This window comes from Bos indicus, chromosome 1, assembly GCF_029378745.1.
Source record: "Bos indicus isolate NIAB-ARS_2022 breed Sahiwal x Tharparkar chromosome 1, NIAB-ARS_B.indTharparkar_mat_pri_1.0, whole genome shotgun sequence".
NCBI classification, from domain to species: Eukaryota; Metazoa; Chordata; class Mammalia; order Artiodactyla; family Bovidae; genus Bos; species Bos indicus.
The window spans coordinates 45,498,804-45,514,277 of NC_091760.1; the positions used below are offsets into that span (position 1 = coordinate 45,498,804).

Sequence of the window (15,474 nt, forward strand, 5' to 3'; positions counted from 1 at the left end):
CTGGTGGGTCCAAATACTGAAACCAGCCCCAGTGATTGTGAATATTCTTTCCTGAGTTTTCTTAATTTTTATAGGCTGTGCACAGGTGAGGAGTGCACCCTGTAGCTTTTATCTGTTCCCCTTGGGTGGGAATAGGTGTGGGTGGGTTGGCTTGGTGGACTGGCCCAGGAGAGAGAAGCAGAGTCATGAGTAGGCCTTATCCCCGAGGAAGCCTCCACTTTTACTGTGCTTACATATTGGCTGCCTAAGCAGGACGACTGAGCAGTTTCATAGATATTGTTAGTCAGGAGGCAGACTTGGTGAGAGTGGGCATAAAGGCTGTAAGTCCTTCTCAGGACCTGGAGAAGCACCTGCTGACGGTGGCTGGGGAGTGCTTCCCTGATTGCCAAGGACAGTGTCTACTGCTAAGCAGAGAGTGTGCATTGTGGAGTGACACTCAGTCTTGCTCGTCTGATGACATTAATTACAGGGTGTTATGGGCGAGGTTTCTGTAGGTTGGGCAGAGGTGGAGGCCACTGGCAATGTGTGCCGTGCCCAGGGAGAAATGTGTGAGTGGGAGGAAGAAAAAGGATTTCTCTGGAGCTGTTCCAAGGCTGATGCTGGTGAAAGATGCTTGTCTCTCTAAAGCAGTAAAGCAGCATCTGCCAGGATTGTCAGCTACTAAGAAACACATCTCCATACTCACGAGCCATGGGACATGAGGGCAAAGGTAAGAATGTGGTATATTTTAGTACTGTGTTTTCCTACTCATTGGGTTTGGTGTGCACCTGGATGTGTATATGTGTATAAAACTGACTGAAAGTTGTCAGGTTGCAGTCTATTGATTTTTTTTTATTCTGTTGGCAAATTTTCAGCATTAACTAAGACATGAAGGCTTTGTTTTAACTTCTTATTCCTTAACTCTTCTGCCTCAAATCTAAGGTGTTACTCAGACCATGGTTGATGAATGATTAGATGGAGAACTGGTTTGAAATGGTCAAAAGTAGTTCACCATTTCCAGAGTAGTCTTTAGTGTGAAAGGGCAAGAACTTTTCATTCACACTGACCTAGGTTGACTCTTCTGTGTATGTTTGACATTGTGCAAATAACTTAGTCTTTCTGAACTTGCAGAGTAGTATGGATTTAATGAAATAATGCTCGCAAAGAGCCTAGTGCAGCAGCTGTCTCTGGATAGAAACTCAGCAATGGTTACCTCTAGTTTATCAACTCTTTCTCTAGCTCCACTTCCCTAGCACTGGAGTCATGTCCTGCCATTCTCAACTCCCTTAATGGTGTTTCCATAGCCAATTTATTGTAGGTTGTGGCTGATTAAGACAAAGCTAAGACTAGCCTAATTTAATGATTCTATGGACATTTCATTTCATGTTAGACTCTAGCATTGTAGTTAGATAGGCAGAGTAAATGTGGGAAGGAATGTGTCTCAAATGCTGAATTCTACTTCACTTGGTGTGGAGCATTTTTTCCTTCTGAGATCTTTCAGGATGTGGCAACTAAAGCATAGGTTCTGCTATCCACTCTTTCCATTCATCCATCATCCATCCACCCATCCATCCATTTATTTATCCATCCAGCTGTCCACTCTTCCATCTATCCATTCATCCATTTATCAACCCAACATTTGTGTACTGAATCAGTGTATGCCAAGCACAGTTCTAAGAGCCAGAGATTAAGCAATAAAGAAAAACAGGAAAAAAAAATCCTGCATTCCTGAAGCATTTATTCTAGTGAGCCATGGTGCAATCAACAAAATAAATCAGCAAAGTCTGTAGTGTGTTAGATGGGGCATTGTTATGGGGAAAGTAAAGCAAGAAAAGAGGTTGGGGTTTGAGGCATTCTGCAGTTTTTCCATAGGGTGATCAGGGAAGGCCTCCCTGAGAAAGTTTTTGAGCAAAGGCTGAAAGGAGAAAAGGGGAAGAACATTTCAAGCAGGAGAAGTGGCAAGTGCAAAGGCTGGAAGGTGGAAGCAAGCCTGTTGTGCAAGGAGAAACAGGGAAGCCGGTGTGGCTGGTGGAGGAGAGGACGAGAGAAGGCTGGAGGAGTGACAAGGGCTAAATCACTTGTGGCTACGGAGGTTCTCGTGAAACCTTGAGCGTAACCGACACTTCAGTAGAGTAACACTGACTCCTATGTTGAGAACAATGTGAAGGGCAGAGGTGGAAGCAGAGTCTACTTCAACCATTGTAATAACACACACCTGTATAAAAGTGGTTACAGGGAAGGGGTGAAGAGTAGACAGCCCCAGGGAATATTTTGGAGATAGAGCCAACAGGATTTTCTAGTCGGTTAGATGTGAGTAGTGAGAGAAAGAAAGGAGTTAAGGATGACTCTAAATTTTAGGGAGAGGGCAACTCACCAGAAAGATAACGTTGTCATTGAGTGGGAAAAACTGGAGCAGATTTCGTCCGGGATGTTAGGAGATCTGTCTTGGATGGTTTGGGATTTGAGGTGTAAGTCAGACACCAGAGTGGAGATACTGAATGGGAAGCTGGATTTGGGAGTCAAGAGTTAAGCAGTGAAGCCTGGGCTCAAGATAGAAATCTAGGAGTGGTGGACACGTGATGTAGTATTTACAGCTGTGAAGCAGAATGAGATACCCCAGTACTGAGGGCAGGTAGAAAAGAGTTCTAAAAACAGCCAGAGGACTTGCTAATTTTAAGGACCTGTGAGATAAAAGAAAGCAGAAAAGGAGGAAGAACCAGAGAGGAGTAAAAACAGGGGCAAAATATTTTCCAGCAGAAGGCCCTGATCCACTCTGTGAATTTCTGCTAGTGGCTCAAGTAAGATGAAGACAGAATTGGCTGTTGAATGCAGCAAATTGGGATTTCAGTGACCTTGACAAGAGAGCTAGAATCAGGTAGGTCCAGTAAAGAAGGGACAGGTTGAAGTAGGGAGAGATGAAGTTAGTGACCATTAAATTGCTACCAGTCTTCCTCATTCCCAATCCAGAGGAACTAAGCCCTTCACCTTCCCATTTTTCTGATTCATCTTTATCTTATTTTGCCAATTCCATTAATCGTTGTAAGCAACCTTCAATTCTTTTGGAATGGGCTGCCAAATCAGCAGAATGGGATGTTCCTCCAAACAGGGAGCCTCTGGTGGGGTGCAGAGCTCATTGTTTCTTCCCTTCACATCTGGTGGTAGAAATGTGACTACCTGCCTGATCCCGAGGTAGTGGGGGTGGGGGACAGGCACAGTTCTGCAGCATGTGGAATCTTTCTTTTTTTTTTTAAATATAAATTTATTTATTTTAATTGGAGGCTAATTACTTTACAATATTCTAGACCAGGGATCGAACCTGTGTCTCTGCATTGGCAGAGACAATTGGTGTCTTCGGTGGATTCTATACCAATGAGCCACCAGAGATGTTTTTGCCTACTTTTAAATTGGCTGTTTGTTTTGTTTTCCTTTCTTTTTTATTGAGATAAAATCAACAGATTACATTGTGTTAGTTTTAGGTGTATAAGATAATAATTTGATATATGTATTGGGTTGACCGAAAAGTTTGGGTTTTTTCATAAGCTGTTCTAAGTGAACATTTTTGTCCATCCCATATCTACTGAGAAATGATTACCACAAAAAACTTAGATAACATCCATCATCACACACAGGTACATATTTTTTTTGTGCGAGATAAGAACTTTTAACCCCATTCTCTAAGCAGTTTTCAAATACACACTATAGTAGTATTAACTACAGTCCCCATGCAGAGTATTACATTCCTAGGTTTTATTTATCTTATGCCTGGATAGCTGTACCTTTTGACCACCTTTATTCATTTTACCCCTCCTCTCCCACTAGCCTGTGGCAATCACCAGCCTGTTCTCTTTATCTATGAGTTTATGGTTTTTTAGATTCCATGTATAATTAAGGTCACATATATTCTCACGGAGCAGTATTTGTGTATATGTCTGACTTAGCATAATGCCCTTAAGGTCCATCCATGTCATCACAAATGACAGGATTTCCTTCCTTTGCATGGTTGAATAATATTCCATTGTATGTATGTGTGTGTGTGATATGTGTATCACATCTTTATTCATTTATTTGTCAGTTGACACATATAAATTGATGCTTATATTGTTTCCATGTCTTTGCTACAATAAATAATACTCCAGGGAACATGGGGGTACATATGTCTTTCTGAGACAGCAATTTTTGTTTCTCTTGTGTAAATACTCAGAAGTGGAATTGCTATATCACATGGTATTTTTGCTTTACTTATTCATTCATTCATTTATTAATTTCTTGCTGCACTGGGTCTTCATGGCGGTGTGCAGGCTTTCTCTAGTTGCAGCAAGTGGGAGCCACTCTCTCATTGCAGTGTGGTCTTCTCATTGCTGGGGCTTATCTTGTTGCTCAGCATGGGAAGTAGGGTGCGTGGGCTTCAGTAGTTGGGGCTCATGGGCTCTAGAGTGCAGGCTCAGGAATTGGGACACACATATTCCACGGGACATGGAATTCTCCTGGACTAAGTATGTCCCCAGCATTTGCTGTCAGATTCTTAACCCCTGGAGCACTAGGGAAGTCCTGGCTGTCTTTTAATGTGGGATGTAGAAGAGTTTAAATCCCACTGGCAGTATTTGACAGATGCAGTACAGGTGACATTGGCACCTCTGGCTGAGGCTGGATGTGTGGGAATTAGCTTGAGCTTCCTCTATTTGGTATCAGCCCCACCTTGGCAGGGTGTATTTGGATCTCAGTTGTCAGCTGCTTTTTTAGATGACACACTTGTTTATTTATTTATTTATTCTGAGCTAGCTGCTTCTTGGCTAGGGCTGTTATAGTGCCACGCTCACTTCAGCACGTACACACAGACCTCTGGGCTATTGACTCTTATTACTCTGTACCAGCTGGGTCTGGCCTTCTCCTGCCCACTCAGGTCACAGCAGAGCAATGGCAGCCAGAATCACTCTGACAGGTGGGACTGCTCTGACACCTGTGGGGAGTGCCCAGAGCCTCCTTGCCACATTTGGCTCCTGCACCCAGGCTCCAGGATATCTCTAAGCCATTTAGCATGACTATGAAGAGTATATCTAATCAGCTTAGTAATGTGTGTGTGGGGGTATGTTTGTTGTCAATTATTTATTGTTTCTGGATGAACAGTATTTCAATAGAAGCCTAACACCTCTAGTCCTCTCTCAGGGAACACTGTGGTTCTCTGGTTGGATCACTGACCAGCAGTGTCCAATCCTGAGTTCAGATCTGCCCTTAAGAAGACCAAGGCAGGGAGTTCCTGGTTGCCTAGTGGTTAGGACTCTGTGCTTTCACTGCTGTGCTTGGGTTCATCCCTGGTCTGGGAACTGAGAACTCATAAGCAGAGTTAAAAAAAAGAAAGAAAAGCCAAACAGTGCTTGGTGAGTAAATTACCATGGGGATAATGGCCCATGGGTGCATGCTCAGTGGCTCAGTTGTGTCTGACTCTTTGCTACCCCATGGACTTTGTAGACCACCAGCCTCCTCTGTCCGTAGAATTTTCGAGGCAAGAATACTGAAGTGGGTTGCCATGGCTTCCTCCAGGGGATTGTCCCAACCCAGAGATTGAACCCATGCTTCCTGCATCTCCTACATTGCCAGGCAGATTCTTTACCACTGAGCCATCAGCTCCTTGACAATCATGCCCTCTTTTCCTTCACTTGTCACCTGGTCCATGATGCTATAATGATGGTTTTCATGAGAAATTACATGAGAATTTGCAGTTCTTAAGTGAAGTCAAGTGGGCCTTAGAAAGCATCACTACGAACAAAGCTAGTGGAGGGGATGGAATTCCAGTTGAGCTATTTCAAATCCTGAAAGATGATGATGTGAAAGTGCTGCACTCAATTTGCCAGCAAATTTGGAAAACTCAGCAGTGGCCACAGGACTGGAAAAGGTCAGTTTTCATTCCAATCCCAAAGAAAGGCAATGCCAAAGAATGCTCAAACTACCACACAATTGCACTCATCTCATATGCTAGTAAAGTAATGCTCAAAATTCTCCAAGCCAGGCTTCAGCAATATGTGAACTGTGAACTTCTGGATATTCAAGCTGGTTTTAGAAAAGGCAGAGAAACCAGAAATCAAATTGCCAACATCCACTGGATCATGGAAAAAGCAAGAGAGTTCCAGAAAAACATGTATTTCTGCTTTATTGACTATGCCAAAGCCTTTGACTGTGTGGATCACAATAAACTGTGGAAAATTCTGAAAGAGATGGGAATACCAGACCACCTGACCTGCCTCTTGAGAAATCTGTATGCAGGTCAGGAAGCAACAGTTAGAACTGGACATGGAACAACAGGCTGGTTCCGAATTGGAAAAGGAGTACATCAGGGCTGTATATTGTCACCCTGTTTATTTAACTTATATGCAGAGTACATCATGAGAAATGCTGGACTGGAAGAAACACAAGCTGGAATCAAGATTCCTGGGAGAAATATCAATAACCTCAGATATGCAGATAACACCACCCTAATGGCAAGAAAGTGAAGAGGAACTCAAAAGCCTCTTGATGAAAGTGAAAGTGGAGAGTAAAAAAGTTGGCTTAAAGCTCAACATTCAGAAAATGAAGATCATGGCATCCAGTCCCATCACTTCATGGGAAATAGATGGGGAAACAGTGGAAACAGTGTCAGACTTTATTTTTCTGGGCTCCAAAATCACTGCAGATGGTGACTGCAGCCATGAAATTAAAAGACGCTTACTCCTTGGAAGGAAAGTTATGACCAACCTAGATAGCATATTCAAAAGCAGAGACATTACTTTGCCAACAAATGTCCATCTAGTCAAGGCTATGGTTTTTCCTGTGGTCGTGTATGGATGTGAGAGTTGGACTGTGAAGAAGGCTGAGTGCCGAAGAATTGATGCTTTTGAACTGTGGTGTTGGAGAAGACTCTTGAGAGTCCCTTGGACTGCAAGGAGATCCAATCAGTCCCTTCTTAAGGAGATCAGCCCTGGGATTTCTTTGGAAGGAATGATGCTAAAGCTAAAACTCCAGTATTTTGGCCACCTCATGCGAAGAGTTGACTCCTTGGAAACTCTGATGCTGGGAGGAATTGGGGGCAGGAGGAGAAGGGGACAACAGAGGATCAGTTGGCTGGATGGCATCACTGACTCGATGGTTGTGAGTCTGAGTGAACTCCAGGAATTGGTAATGGACAGGGAGGCCTGGCGTGCTGTGATTCATGGGGTTGCAAAGAGTCAGATACGACTGAGCAACTGAACTGAACTGAACTGAAGAACTAATTTCTCCCGGGGCCATTCTGCAGTAGAGGCAAGAGAGTGGGTGCCAGACAGTGGTTGTAGGCTGCTCTGGCCCCTGATCTTCTTCTTGGGATGAGGAAATATGGGCTATTTGGGGGATGACATGTTGCTCACATTGATTTATTTGCTTTTCAGGAGCAAATAACTCCTGCTGAAAACATGGGCCTTACTCTTGTGGGTTACTATTGTTTAGTTCTTTTTAATGGTACAACACTCTAATGTCCCATCTTCCATCTGAACTCACAGAAGCACTCACACAAATAGGATGATCTTGGTCTGTACATTTGAGAGTTTGCAATTCTTGTCCTAGTTACAAAGTGAAATCCCTTTTTTTGACATCCCCAACCCCTGGTGCTGCTCATCTGTCTCATATAGTCTAACCCAACGATTCTCATCATTTATTTCTGTCACAGTATATGTAGAACATCACACCATGTAGATGAGAGGACTCACTCTTAGAGAACAGGCCAGGGGAGGTCTGGCTTCATAGGCTTTGGATCCCCTTACACTCAGCTGACTGCTCCTGGGCCTGAGTGCATTTGTATTTCCTTCTGTCATAGCTGTACCCATCAGGGGCACACCAGTGTGTTGCATCAAAGGTTAGAGGTTCAGGTCCAAGACCTAGTATAGACCACTATCTCAGTGCAGTCAACATCTATAAACATCTTTTAAGGTGTCTAGAAACATCTCTCAACATACTTACCCAAGTGTTGTGAGTTAGGGAGAACTAAGTTCCTGTGGTCCTGCCCCTTGCTCGGTACAGTTTGCCACCATCTGCCATTCTAGACATGGATGGATGCCAACACTTCCTGTCCCCTGTCCCTTCCAGGTTAGCGAGCCTGGGCTCCTTGCCTCTGTGGCCACATTGTGATGCTTAGCAGGCTTCTTCCTACTCACTACTTTATTAGGTATTTCACCATTTCCACATATTCCTGCCCCCTGGGAGCTAACATGGGGCTAGTTCCAGATTTGCTACATCTTCTGCACAGCTTAGAGCAGAGGTCCCCAACCCCTGGGCCATGGTGCAGTACCTGTCTGTGCCCTGTTAGGAAATGGGCTGCAAAACAGAAGGTGAGCGGTGGCCAAGGAGCGATGCTTCATCTGTATTTAAAGCTACTCCCCATTGCTTGCATTACCACCTGAATTCCACCTCCTGTCACATCAGAGGCAGCATCGGATTCTCACAGGAGCACAATAAATGTAATGTGCTTAAATCATCCTGAAACCATCCCACTCCCGCCCATGGAAAACTTTCCTGTGAAACTGGTTCCTGGTGCCAAAAAGGTTGAGGACTGGTGGCTTCTTATGAAATGGTTGAAGGCATCACCAGATGCTCTGTGGAGACTGTCTGCTCCTGTCACTATGACAAATACCCTGACTACTGGTCTGTTGGGATGCCAATGTTCCAAGAGCACTCTAGTTCTCTTTTAACACTTAAGACTATGTGGCACTGGGTATTGCTTCTTATACTCAGACAGAGCTATAAGCATACTCACCGACCCAACCAATCATTTATTTACCTGTTTAACAACTCATTCAATGAATGCTGGGCAATGAGAATGTAAAGACAGAGACATAGATCTTGCTTTTTAGAAGCTCACAGTGCAGTGAGAGAGACCCTAGATGTGTAATGATGGCATTCAGGAAATTTCCATGAGAGTGCCTTGGGAACACAGAATAGGGTTCCTCACACTTGCACGGTGGATCAGGGAGAGTGCTTGATTGAGATGAAATGACTGTTGAATGGAGTTTTCCTATCTCTTTCTTCCTCCTTTTTTCTTGAACTGAGCCATGCAGGATGTATGTCATTGGTTGAGGGAAGGAAGGGTTCCAAGCAGCAGTAAGACTGTAGAGAGCTAAGGAAGCATGTTAGAGAGTTTGGAATATTTGGGGAACTTTAAATGCGACTATTTTGTTTGAGCATAGCGGAGTGTTAATGGATAGCAGCAGTGGGATAAGAATCCCTCTAAAATAAGTTTGAAGGGTGAAGGGGACATTCCCATGTGAACCTGCAATGGTCAGAATATATTTTTGAAATGAGAGTGTCTATGAGGTTCAAGGTAATATCTTATAGGAGCTGGGCTTTCTCACCTGGAGGAGAAAAAGTATAAAGCAGTGTGGCCTGGACAAACTAGCTAGCCTTTCAAGTTACTGACCTATAAGGAAAATATTACCTCATGGAATTGAGAGGATTCTATAGAGATCCAAATGGGTGGATGCTCAAAAAATATTATTTTTCCTCTTTGTCCCCTTTGGACATAGGCTTTGGATTTGAATATTGGTTCTGTCACAACATTATTGTGATAGGTGTTGTAATCCTTATGAAATTCATCTCTTTATCATTATCTTTTTTGGACATCTTTTTTGAGTGTTAGTTCTAAAAGGTCTTGTAAGTCTTCATAGAATCGTTCAACTTCAGCTTCTTCAGCATTACTGGTTGGGGCATAGGCTTGGATTACCATGATATTGAATGGTTTGCCTTGGAAATGAACAGAGATCATTCTGTCGTTTTTGAGATTGCATCCAAGTACTGCATTTTGGACTGTTTTGTTGACTATGATGGCTACTCCATTTCTGCTAAGGGATTCCTGCCCACAGTAGTAGATATAATGGTCATCTGAGTTAAATTCACCCATTCGAGTCCATTTTAGTTCACTGATTCCTAGAATGGCAATGTTCACTCTTGCCATCTCCTGTTTGGCCACTTCCAATTTGCCTTGATTCATGGACCTAACATTCCAGGTTCCTATGCTCTTTACAGCATCAGACCTTGCTTCTATCACCAGTCACATCCACAGCTGGGTATTGTTTTGCTTTGGCTCCATCCCTTCATTCTTTCTGGAGTTATTTCTCCACTGATCTCCAGTAGCATCTTAGGCATCTACCAACCTGGGGAGTTACTCTTTCAGTATCCTATCATTTTGCCTTTTCATACTGTTCATGTGGTTATCAAGGTAAGAATACTGAAATGGTTTGTCATTACCTTCTCCAATGGACCACATTCTGTCAGACCTCTCCACCATGACCCACCTGTCTTGGGTGGCCTCACATGGCATGGCTTAGTTTCATTGAGTTAGACAAGGCTGTGGTCCGTGTGATCAGATTGGCTAGTTTTCTGTGATTATGGTTTCAGTGTGTCTGCCCTCTGATGCCCTCTCACAATACCTACCGTCTTACTTGGGTTTCTCTTACATTGGACGTAGGCTATCTCTTCACGGCTGCTCCAGCAAAGCGCAGCCGCTGCTTCTTACCTTGGATGAGGGATATCTCCTCAAGGGCGCTGCTCCTGACCTTGAACGTGGGGTAGCTCCTCTCAGCCGCTCCTGCGCCAACAGAGCCTGGTGCTCTCCTATTCATTATAGGGGACTGGAATGCAAAAGTAGGAAGTCAAGAAACACCTGGAGTAACAGGCAAATTTGGCCTTGGAGTACGGAAGGAAGCAGGGCAAAGGCTAATAAAGTTTAGCCAAGAGAACGCACTGGTCATAGCAAACACCTTCTTCCAACAACACAAGAAAAGACTCTACACATGGACATCACCAGATGGTCAACACCGAAATCAGATTGATTATATTCTTTGCAGCCAAAGATGGAGAAGCTCTATACAGTCAGCAAAAACAAGACCGGGAGCTGACTGTGGCTCAGATGATGAACTCCTTATTGCCAAATTCAGACTGAAATGGAAGAAAGTAGGGAAAACCACTAGACCATTTAGGTATGACCTAAATCAAATCCCTTATGATTATACAGTGGAAGTGAGAAATAGATTTAAGGGACTAGATCTGATAGACAGAGTGCCTGATGAACTATGGATGGAGGTTTGTGAAATTGTACAGGAGACAGGGATCAAGACCATCCCCGTGGAAAAGAAATGCAAAAAAGCAAAACGGCTGTTTGAGGAGGCCTTACAAACAGCTGTGAAAAGAAGAGAGGTGAAAAGCAAAGGAGAAAAGGAAAGATATAAGCATCTGAATGCAGAGTTCCAAAGAATAGCAAGGAGAGATAAGAAAGCCTTCCTCAGTGATCAGTGCAAAGAAATAGAGGAAAACAACAGAATGGGAAAGACTAGAGATCTTTTCAAGAAAATTAGAGATACCAAGGGAACATTTCATGCAAAGATGGGCTTGATAAAGGACAGAAATGGTATGGACTTAACAGAAGCAGAAGATATTAAGAAGAGGTGGCAAGAATACACAGAACTGTACAAAAAAGATCTTCATGACCCAGATAATCACGATGGTGTGATCACTCACCTAGAGCCAAACATCCTGGAATGTGAAGTCAAGTGGGCCTTAGAAAGCATCACTATGAACAAAGCTAGTGGAGGGGATGGAATTCCAGTTGAGCTATTTCAAATCCTGAAAGATGATGCCATGCAAGTGCTGCACTCAATATGCCAGCAAATTTGGAAAACTCAGCAGTGGCCACAGGACTGGAAAAGGTCAGTTTTCATTCCAATCCCAAAGAAAGGCAATGCCAAAGAATGCTTAAACTACTGCACAATTGCACTCATCTCACAGGCTAGTAAAGTAATGCTCAAAATTCTCCAAGCCAGGCTTCAGCAATACGTGAACCGTGAATTTCCAGATGTTCAAGCTGGCTTTAGAAAAGGCAGAGGAACCAGAGATCAAATTGCCAACATCTGCTGGATCATGGAAAAAGCAAGAGAGTTCCAGAAAAACATCTACTTCTGCTTTATTGACTATGCCAAAGCCTTTGACTGTGTGGATCACATAAACTGTGGAAAATTCTGAAAGAGATAGGAATACCAGACCACCTGACCTGCCTCTTGAGAAATTTGTATGCAGGTCAGGAAGCAACAGTTAGAACTGGACATGGGACAACAGACTGGTTCCAAATCAGAAAAGGAGTACATCAAGGCTGTATATTGTCACCCTGCTTATTTAACTTATACGCAGAGTACATCATGAGAAATGCTGGACTGGAAGAAACACAAGCTGGAACCAAGATTGCCGGGAGAAATATCAATAACCTCAGATATGCAGATGACACCACCCTTATGGCAGAAAGTGAAGAGGAACTGAAAAGCCTCTTGATGAAAGTGAAAGAGGAGAGTGAAAATGTTGGCTTAAAGCTCAACATTCAGAAAACGAAGATCATGGCATCCAGTCCCATCACTTCATGGGAAATAGATGGGGAAACAGTGGAAACAGTGTCAGACTTTATTTTTCTGGGCTCCAAAATCACTGCAGATGGTGATTGAAGCCATGAAATTAAAAGACGCTTACTCCTTGGAAGGAAAGTTATGACCAACCTAGATAGCATATTCAGAAGCAGAGACATTACTTTGCCAAAAAAGGTCCGTCTAGTCAAGGCTATGGTTTTTCCTGTGGTCGTGTATGGATGTGAGAGTTGGACTGTGAAGAAAGCTGAGCGCCGAAGAATTGATGTTTTTGAACTGTGGTGTTGGAAAAGACTCTTGAGAGTCCCTTGGACTGCAAGGAGATCCAACCAGTCCATTCTGAAAGAGATCAGTCCTGGGTGTTCATTGGAAGGACTGATGCTGAAGCTGAAACTCCAATACTTTGGCCACCTCATGTGAAGAGTTGATTCCTTGAAAAAGACTCTGATGCTGGGAGGGATTGGGCGCAGGAGGAGAAGGGGACTACAGAGGATGAGATGGCTGGATGGCATCACCGACTCGATGGACATGAGTTTGTGTGAACTCTGGGAGTTGGTGATGGACAGGGAGGCCTGGCTTTCTGCGATTAATGGGGTCAAAAAGAGTCAGACATGACTGAGTGGCTGAACTGATCTTTATCTTATCTTTAAAAATGGGAATGATAATCAAGAGGTTTAACATGCAGCATGCAGAATGTATTAGGTGTTGGCACATAATAGGAAGAGGTCATTCATGGTGAGTCACTCTCTCCCCTCCCTTCCTGCATTTACTGTTGAAATTTGTGAGGCTAATGAAACTCAGATACCAGGCATAAGAAGAGGACTTAGCAGTTTAACCTCTAGTTAACAAGTATCATCTGGAGAGCTAACAAACTGTCTACTTAAACAAAAATGTACAACATGCGAGATGTGAGTTTGAGCTTTGTCCCTGGTGACTCAGTTGGTAAAGCGTCTGTCTACAATGCGGGAGACCTGCGTTCGATCCCTGGGTCGGGAAGATTCCCTGGAGAAGGAAATGGCAATCCACTCCAGTACTCTTGCCTAGAAAATCTCATGGACGGAGGAACCTGGTGTCCATGGGGTCACAAAGAGTCGGACACGACTGAGTGACTCCATTTTCACTTTCAGGATCTTACTGAGGGCTTCCCTGGTGGCTCAGAGGTTAAAGCATCTGCCTGGAATGCAGAAGACCCATGTTCGATCCCTGGGTCGGGAAGATCCCCTGGAGAAGGAAATGGCAACCCACTCCAGTACTCTTGCCTGGAGAATCCCATAGAGGGAGGAGCTTAGGCTACAGTCCATGGGATCACAAAGAGTCGGACACGACTGAACGACTTCACTCACTTTCACTTACTGAGGCTATAGTCTAGTTTGGAAAATAGCCTCACAGTAGGTCTGAGAAACTGCTTCAAAGAGGAGCCAGGAGATGTATATATACTTTGTTGTTGTTCAGTTGCCAAGTTGTGTCTGACTATTTGCAACCCCATGGACTGCAGCACACCAGGCTTCCCTGTCCCTCAGTATCTTCCAGAGTTTGCCCAAGTTCACATCCATTGAAATAGTGATGCCATTCAACCATCTCATCCTCTCCTGCTCCCTTCTCCTCCTGCCTTCAATCTTTCCCAGCACCAGGGTCTTTTCCAACGAGTGAGCTCTTCACATCAGATGGCCAAAGTATTGGAGTTTCAGCTTCATCATCAGTCCTTCCAATGAATATTCAGGGTTCATTTTGGTTAAGATTGACTGGTTTGATCTCCTTGCTGTCCTAGGGACTCTCAAGAGTCTTCTCCAACACCACAGTTCAAAAGTATCAATTCCCTGGTGCTCTGCCTTCTTTATGTTCCAGCTCTCACGTCCATACTTGTGAGGCTGGATGCATACATACAGACCTTGTCTGCAAAATGATGTCTTTGCTTTTTAATGCACTGTCTAGGTTTGTCGTAGCTTTCCTTCCAAGAAGCAATTGGCTTCTAATTTTATGGCTGCAACCACCATCTGCAGAGATTTTAGAGACCAAGAAGAAGAAATCTATCACTGCTTCCATCTTTTCCTCATCTATTTGCCATGAAAGTGATGGGACTGGATGCCATGATCTTAGTTTATATATATATATATATATATATATATATACACACACAAATTTATATATATACACACACAAATTTATATATATACACACAGATATATATATATTTATATATATATATAAACACACAAATATATATATATACACAAAATTGTTTTGTATATATATATACATACACACAAAAAATATATATGTGTGTATATATATATATATATACACAAAAGCAGACTTATTTATATATATAAAAGCAGACTTTGATATAATTGAAGCCGAAACTCTAGGAATTGAGGTCCAGGCGTTAGTTATTTTTTATGAGCTCTTCAGGGCATTCTCTGGTGCAGCCAGGATTGAGAAGTAGACAATACTAAGCCCTTGAGTTTTCATCAGTGATGGAATCTGAGAGTTTAAAGAGGCTCCTTCTGCTGCCAAAATCTGGCTGTCTGTGTGCCGATGACAAACAGAAGTACGGAAACAGTTATAGAGGAGAAAGAAAGGGTAGCTTTATTCCTTTGCAAGGCAAGGAGGGAATGCATCAGGCTAGCACCTCAACTGTGCCCACCTCCCTGGGAAATAGGGAGAGGTGTTATAGTTTGATGTCTTTGTCAGCGGTATATGATAAGGATCAGGGCAGTGGCGGTTTTACATTCTTCTTTCTTCTGCAAAGTTCTAACACAGCCATAACACTGGGTTTGGTCATCCTTGAGGTTATTGGCCTGTGACTTCCTTTCTGAAGAATGCTGCAAGGGAGTGTTACAAGGGTGTGTGGGGGAAGAATGCAGGTGCAGGATGCCTAGGGTCAGAGAGTGATTAAGAAATTAACTTTGGGAAGGACAAGTCTAGTTATGTGCACCAAAGATTAGAAACAGTCAAAGTAAAACTAGGATTGCTTAATTCCTACAGGCCTGTTCTGGGGGTTTCTATACTCATTCATTTGTTTTCCTTGTTTGTTAGCACAGGAGGACTGGGGTCAATCCCTGGGTTAGGAAGATCCCCTGGAGAAGGAAATGGC

The 15,474-nt window shown here is 43.3% G+C and overlaps 1 protein-coding gene across 1 annotated transcript in view; it reads left to right on the forward strand.

Moving 5' to 3' along the window:
* Positions 1 to 234: 234 nt before the first annotated feature.
* Positions 235 to 15,474, forward strand: part of LOC139176065 (transmembrane protein 45A-like) — a 90,228-nt gene continuing 74,988 nt past the window's right edge. Inside the window, exon 1 of the mRNA XM_070777351.1 lies at positions 235 to 709. Coding sequence (XP_070633452.1) covers positions 691 to 709 — 19 coding nt within the window. The 5' untranslated portion in view covers positions 235 to 690. The remainder of the gene's footprint in view (positions 710 to 15,474) is intronic.